The sequence below is a fragment of the Rhipicephalus microplus genome, chromosome 2 (assembly GCF_043290135.1).
Source record: "Rhipicephalus microplus isolate Deutch F79 chromosome 2, USDA_Rmic, whole genome shotgun sequence".
In the NCBI taxonomy this organism is placed as follows: Eukaryota; Metazoa; Arthropoda; class Arachnida; order Ixodida; family Ixodidae; genus Rhipicephalus; species Rhipicephalus microplus.
This window is the reverse complement of record NC_134701.1, coordinates 250,940,372-250,947,586: the sequence shown is the minus strand read 5'-3', so window position 1 is coordinate 250,947,586 and position 7,215 is coordinate 250,940,372. Positions and strand designations below refer to the sequence as shown.

Genomic DNA, 7,215 nt, shown 5'->3' with positions numbered 1-7,215 from the left:
CCCTTAAATATCCACTTCTTTTCCTTATATATATATATATATATATATATATATATATATATATATATATATATATATATATATATATATATATATATATATATATGCGTGTGTGTGTGTGTGTTTACTGTGTACATATACAAGGAAGGTAAATTTCTCAAAACAAGATGCACCACTTCTTGTCTACACTTTTGACACCTAATAATAAAACTACGCTTATAATACAAAACATCCCCACAAATTTGCTCGCTCGCAATGGCGTTACGGCAATGAAATATTTAGAAAGCAGCACAATTTAAGCTGTCGATACAAAATTAGAACTGGTTACAATAAATTTACGCACATTAACAGATGGGCTATACATACAATTAGCACTTTTTAATACGTTTGTGTGTTGTTTTAATAAGTTTAATATGTAATAAGTCTTTAGGAAAGCAATAACTATTATCTTCCGCAAAACTGGCATGATAAAGCAGAGTTGTCACCGATAAATGTTGTGACAACGTTACTTATACTCGGGTTTCTCGTGAAGCATTCGAGCGAATGTAGGCTCATATGAGGAACAGTGTGCAGTGAATATAGCAGCGACTGCCGACAAAACAAGCGTATGATTTAATCATGGTTTTGATACTTCTTCTCCCTTTGTAGTTCGCCAGAAGCCACATTTGATGTAACGCAACTCAAAGCGCTGATAGAGTAAGACGCTAGGCAGATCCGTGCAAATACCGATTAACATTTTTTTTCTGGGTCGTCAGGCTCTTGAAACAGTGAATGTAGCGACGCAATTTCGGCGTGTCTGCATATTCACTCGTGCACCATGGCGCGTAGTAGGTGCGTCCACTGATATAGGCTCAGAAGTGCATCAAACGCGCTAAAAACGAGCAATTACATGCTTTCGCAGGCTCGGGCGCGCGCGCTCCTAATGCAGACGCTTCTGAGATCTTCAGTACCATGAGTCTACAGCGCCGCCGCTACTGTCACCCGCTGGAGAATCGGCCGAATTGCGGCGCGACCGCCTCGTTCACTCCACTGTCCCCTTCCAGTACTGTACCGCAGATCGAAGAGGCGGGAGGAGATGGAGAAAAGCGATCCATGTGAAGAGCACATGCGAGTCCTCTGCGCATGCCGTTGGAGACGTGTTATAAAGGCACAATTCTGTCGTTAGATTAATGGGATGGAATCGGCACCACTGCAGGATGCGCTGGGACGATTCAACGACAACTGCAAGGATTTCTTTCACCCGCGCGCCCTCACTGAAATCACGGAGCAGCCGAGCCCGCTTGAATTTCACAGGCGCTGGGTTTCACCCAACTTGCCTGTCATCATACGAGGCGGTGTGTCTCACTGGACTGCGGTAAATAAATGGACCCGTACCTACCTGAGGGAAAAAGTCGGGGACCTAGCGGTCACCGTGGCTGTCACTCCGAATGGTTTTGCGGACGCCGTGCACGCAGGTGTGTTCGTGACACCCGAAGAACGTGTCATGAAGTTCGGAGAGTTTTTGGACATTCTCGAAGCCCGCGAACGCCCCAAAGCGGTGTTCTACATTCAGAAGCAGAATTCCAACTTCACCGACGAGTTTAGGGAGCTTGCGGACGACGTTGAGACTGATGTTTGCTGGGCGACAGCAGCATTCGGCAAAGCGCCCGACGCGGTCAACTTTTGGATGGGCGACGAGAGGGCCGTCACTTCGATGCACCGCGACCACTACGAGAACATTTACTGCGTTGTTTCGGGCTACAAAGACTTCATCCTGCTGCCACCGACAGATTTACCGTGGGTGCCTTACGGAAATTACAAAACTGGACAATTTCGTCAAGCTGCCAACGGTCGGTTTGACGTAATCGATTCAGGTACTTGGATTTATCGCTATAATTTGAAGCTTTTTATGGTGTGTAGGACTTCAAAGTTTAAATATACGGAATATATTCTGAAAATGTTCCAACAACAATCGTTGCATTGAATGTGCCGATAGTCGCAACAGATACCTGTTTAGCGGACATTGCCTTAGGATGCGCTTTCACATTTTGTAGCCGGCGAGAATAAATCGCCCATTGCACGTAGCGCCCCGATTTGGAAGCTCTTTAATTTTGCTTTACCTTAACTTAACCTCGAGTATTCCGCTTTGCTGCCACTTGAGCAGTGTCACAATTGGCCATTACTGCCAACCTGTGCAGGTGATGGTTCATCGGTGCCATGGATTCCCTTAGATCCAGAAAATCCGGACTTCGACAGATACCCACACTATCGACGAGCATCACCAGTTAAATGTAGAGTCGGTGCTGGTGATATACTCTACCTTCCTTCCTTGTGGTTCCACCATGTCCGACAAAGCCATGGTTGTATTGCGCTCAATTACTGGTATGACATGGAATTTGACATCAAGTATTGCTATTACAAGCTTCTGGAAGATTTGTCTCCAAGAAATAAGAACTGTTGAAATAGTTTCCCATCTCCCATTGACCTTTGTAGTGAGTGTAATCACCCAGACTACTGAACAAGGAAAATGCAGAAATTCGAATCAATAAGAAATTTAATCGCAACAAGGGCACACCTCAGACTATTGCAACAACACAACACAAAAATTAAGAACACCTTGCATGTCTTAGGACCAGTAGAAGGAACACAAATCCGTTTGTACAAGTACAAAAGTGCATATGTTAGTAGGTATGACATTGCCTCCAAAGGCAACCCAATGCAATGGGCTTAAGAACGAGAGATACGTCGTGCGGGCCATATTTGGCAAAGCAGCCCTGACCAAAACCAAGCTGTGATTACGCCTCCGGAGAAGCGGAACTTGCTTGGTATTTTCGTTGCATTAAGTACCAGCTCTGTTGGCAATGCGAACAGATGCACCAACAACTCATGAAAGCTTTCTCCCAGAAAATAAATTATTAATGCTGAGAAAAAAATGACATGACTTCAATGATGGGCATTGCAGAAGTATGCAACCTGTGCTCACAAAACATTGTCAAACATTAGTACTATTAAAAATGTAAACATGCTCCACCTACATATTTTTTATTCCTTAAACCTTTTTTACATGCACATGTACATACCTTGCATTAACATGCACACGCTTGGAAATAGTAGTCACGCGATTTCAGAATGTGTTTTGCTGCATTAACTGATCACACAAAACAGCACTTCACATTTTCTTATCCATTCCTAATGCGTAAACATCAAAGTTGTTCAATTGAAATGCACATGGGCATTCACAAATTGTTCTTACTAACATGTCTGTACAACTTGCAACAGTTTCAGCCAATACAAATGAGATGCCAGTTATGGGGGCACAATCAGTAAGATGCCCCTCGACAAACATAGATTTGTGTGTTGATCATTAAAGAAGAAAACCAAGACTATCATGTACATCGTTACATTAAAAAGCGAAACCCAGACTATCATATGCATCCTTACTTAAACATTTATATACATGTTTTGCCATCACGTGCGTCACATACTTTCACATTTGCTACCCAGACTATCATATGCATCCTTACTTAAACATTTATATACATGTTTTGCCATCATGTGCGTCACATACTTTCAAATTTGCAACGGAATGACTTCCAACTCAACATCAGTGGTGCTGCATCTATAGTGCCAGAGTACGTGGCACTTCACAGAATGCACAACTTTCATTCACTTTCGGCTTGGCACAAAATATCTGTCATTGCAACTAGATTCACTGCATCATGAATGAGACCGTATGAAAAGTTTTAGTCACAGAGCACGAAACTACCGCAATACGCAAAAGAAAGGTTCATGTGGTAAAAAAAGATATCTTATTTTTTAGTACATTTTCTGACATTATGATTCTTGTAGTTATTTGGCAATGATGTGCATGGATGCTATATAAGTTCAACTGCAAATTTTTTAGCCAGACACGAAAATGCATTTAATAATCATAATTAACTAGCATTGATATGTTTTGAATACGCTGCAACCTTTCAAGGTGTACATGTTCACACGCACTCTCACACACAAAATTAAGGCAAGTGTCTTGAAGTATGAAACGCCAAAAAAAGAAACTCTTCTGTTTAGTTTTGTCTCACTGTGCTGCACGAAGGAAAAGAGGGGCAGCAGCTCTTGCAGTAGCAGACTTATTAGTATCGGCTGTTGATGACAACAAACACACGAGAGGTACCGTCAGATGCCCGTCTTTCACCAACAACGTCGGCAGCTTTTTGAGATATGTACACATGGTTATGGTGCATTCCTGGTATTCTTTGTACAGATGAAAAAGGAGACTGATGACGGTGATGATGATGATAAGGACAATGAAGTTTTGATGATGGTTGCTGCTGGTCACTGTCTGTCAGTTTGAGTCTCCACCTGCCACCATAAGTTCTGAGGGCATGACGTTGATGAGACCGTTCTGCACGGTGAAGGTGTATTTTGCCGTCTGGTTCTGCAACAAGAGGTGAAGAGCGGTCCATTAGCGATGTGCGGTAACAAGCAAGGTGAACAAAGCTGGCTCAGCGGAATTCTCTGGTTGTTGATATTCAAAGGAATGTTGACAGTTTGAGCAACAAATTTATTGAAGAAGGCTTGTACATTGAGTTTTCGCTAGAGGAAAGATAGAGATGCCAAAACCTAGATGTTTGCGGGTATGAAAGGGGCCCTGCAACACTTTTTGAGCACGGTCAGGAAGCGCTGCCGATCGTAGTAGAGGCTCCTGATAACACGCGAGCTAAAAATTGATTTTTTTCGAAAAATGACAGATGACACTCAAAAATCACTAGTAGAAGGCCATCTATCAGCCATTGGCTGATTTTAACACGGCGTGCTTGGTCGTTGCAGGGATCGCTGCAAAAGGCTGCAACTTGTCCACGCGTGATCGCACTAAAGAAAGTTGCATATTCGAAGAAAAAAAAAAAAGAAATAAAGTTCTCAAGTCACGAGGCGCATCACGTATTTTCTTTGTCCCCACTTAGCTTCCAGTGCTTTTGTCCGAACGAGAGAAGATAGAATGCGATTGCAGCGTACAACAAATCTTTAACTTCACTCATACTGAATGGATTCTTAAGGTTTTTGTGGCGTTTAATTCATGGTACAATAAGCTCTTTTAGTGAATCTGTTCCATGGTTACTTGAAAAAGTGCTTCAGGTCCCCTTTAAGTGTAAGTGTTAAATGGCATACAAGTGATGCAAATTTAGTGTGAATCGAATAGAGCTGTGCACAGATGTGACAAACGTTAGTGTACACTGAGAAAGAACGCTTATTTATGTCCTATTTTATATGGTACCAGCCTTATTGAAGACTGTCCTTATTTAGGTACACTCAGCAATCTCATTTAGCAGCACCATAGCAAATTTAATGAAGTTGTTTTCTCGCAAAGTATTCACAAACCTTCAAGACGGAGGAGAGAGAGAACAAGAGAAGAAAAGCAGAAAAGTTAAGCAGGTTGACAGTTGGGTCAGCTACTCTGTTCCTGGCAGGACACCACCCCCAGGCACCTGCTGCATGCGATGTCCTCAACTTGTGATAAACACCTTTAAAAGCAACATTACATTGTTAAGGTGTTCATGGTGTGCTGTCAAAGGTTCAAGCTCACAAATGTGAGGATCCACGTTAGATTATGTTATCGATAAATATTTTTTTATTCTTTTTATTTGCTGTGATATTATGACAGCATCAAAACATCACCTCAGGTTTTGCAGGCTAAAAGAGGTGCAATAATAAATAGAGCATAAATGTCAGTGGTTGAGGCGCTGAAAACACTATCAGAGCAGTACACCAAAGGTGCACCTGTAAAGCAGCTGACATTATGTAACCTGGCCTCCCAGTGACACACATCAACCACCAACACAAAGCACTGCAGAGCCAGCCATCACATGCAGACTTTTTTGTAATATCAAAGAACTGCAACAGTGTTTTGTGGTGCTGCGGATGCAAACATGCATAAGCAGAACTCCGATGGGAGTCCACTATGTTAGCAAGCAGATAAATGTTAATTTGGCACACCTCGAGTACCTCAAGGGAGTGAAGACCATTGGAGACATCGTCATGCTGCGAGGAGCCGTCCACAGAATTTTGGTTGCTGCCAGTGTCGCCAGGCGAGTTCTCTCCATGGTCCTTGCGCGAGCTACCCGAGTGAAATCGGCCACCCTCACCGCGAATACGGTTCATCGCATGTCGGTGCCGAGACTCGTGCAGGTATTTCTGTAATGTGAGAATGAGTAATCGAGTCGTGAGATCGCAAACGTCGGGCTGTAAGCAAGCACTGCATTAGCCTGCTGTGTACATACATACTTGCACCACTGTATGACAGCAGATGATGCGCAGTATTCCACAAACAAGTGCTCTTCATAGTTGGTGACATTAAGTCAGCTTGTATAGGTTTGAAACAAAGTGAGCTTAAAAATATCCAGCTTCTTGGCAAGCGACTGCCACTTAATTAAGGCACTGTAGTACAAACAATAAAGGAATTTGAAAAACAAACGAGCCGGGACACCACATGTACTACACTTGCAGCTAACTATTGCCGTGTCCTAAATGACTTAGATCACCAATGCCCAACTGCTGAATGGGAATCGCTATTATACGTACTTCAGACTCCGAGTTTAAACAATAATTATTTACTAGAGGAGTGCACAGCACAATGTTGCTAATAAAAATAATGTGAAATTGGTCTGCTGTGTGCATTTCTCAAGTGGTTTTGATCAATATTCATTCCAGTGGACCTACAGTATTTTACACTTATTCTAGGTTTCTTATTTTCATAATTATTACTTATGTATAAACAATGCAAAACATTTTTTTACAACTTTATGGTTGCTATTAACAGTTAACAGTATATTTTTTCTAAAGAGGTCATTTTGAAAATTTTAAATCTGCAATGATAAAAAAAAAACTGCATGAGTACCAAAATGACAATATGATTACGAGGGATGGCGTAGAGGAGGGCTCCGGAAATTTCGACTATCTGAGGTTTTTTAATGTGCACCTAAATATAAGTACAGTAAAATCTCGGTATAACGAACAAACTTTAGGGGGCCATGGAAATTCGTTTATTTTGAAAAGTTGTTATAGTGAAAGCCCATAAATTAACCTAACTACTTATTTTACACCGACCGATATGACTTACTTTTACAACGGTGGGTCCTTGAACTCATTTTTCACGAGAAAAAAAACTAATGAACAAGTGAACACCAAAAAATGCACATTTGTTTAAAAAAGTCCATGATTGTTTTTTTATGCTTGCAGCAT

The 7,215-nt window shown here is 41.8% G+C and overlaps 2 protein-coding genes across 6 annotated transcripts in view; one reads left to right on the top strand and one right to left on the bottom strand.

The window, feature by feature from the left end:
* Positions 1 to 1,039: 1,039 nt before the first annotated feature.
* On the top strand, positions 1,040 to 3,013 carry LOC119170140 (bifunctional peptidase and (3S)-lysyl hydroxylase Jmjd7). The gene is made up of 2 exons (XM_037421196.2): positions 1,040 to 1,853; positions 2,178 to 3,013. The coding sequence occupies exons 1-2, from the start codon at positions 1,175 to 1,177 to the stop codon at positions 2,438 to 2,440; spliced, it is 942 nt and encodes a 313-aa protein (XP_037277093.2). The 5' UTR covers positions 1,040 to 1,174; the 3' UTR covers positions 2,441 to 3,013.
* A 483-nt stretch (positions 3,014 to 3,496) lies between these two features.
* Nf-YA (nuclear factor Y-box A) overlaps positions 3,497 to 7,215 on the bottom strand; it is a 30,332-nt gene continuing 26,613 nt past the window's right edge. For 3 of the 5 annotated variants that reach the window (XM_075879392.1, XM_075879409.1, XM_075879401.1), the window contains 2 exons: positions 5,971 to 6,168; positions 3,497 to 4,414 (listed from right to left, as the gene is read on the bottom strand). In XM_075879392.1, coding sequence (XP_075735507.1) covers positions 4,322 to 4,414; positions 5,971 to 6,168 — 291 coding nt within the window. In that variant the 3' untranslated portion in view covers positions 3,497 to 4,321. The remainder of the gene's footprint in view (positions 4,415 to 5,970; positions 6,169 to 7,215) is intronic. The other 2 variants (XM_075879413.1, XM_075879417.1) reach the window with 1 other exon arrangement.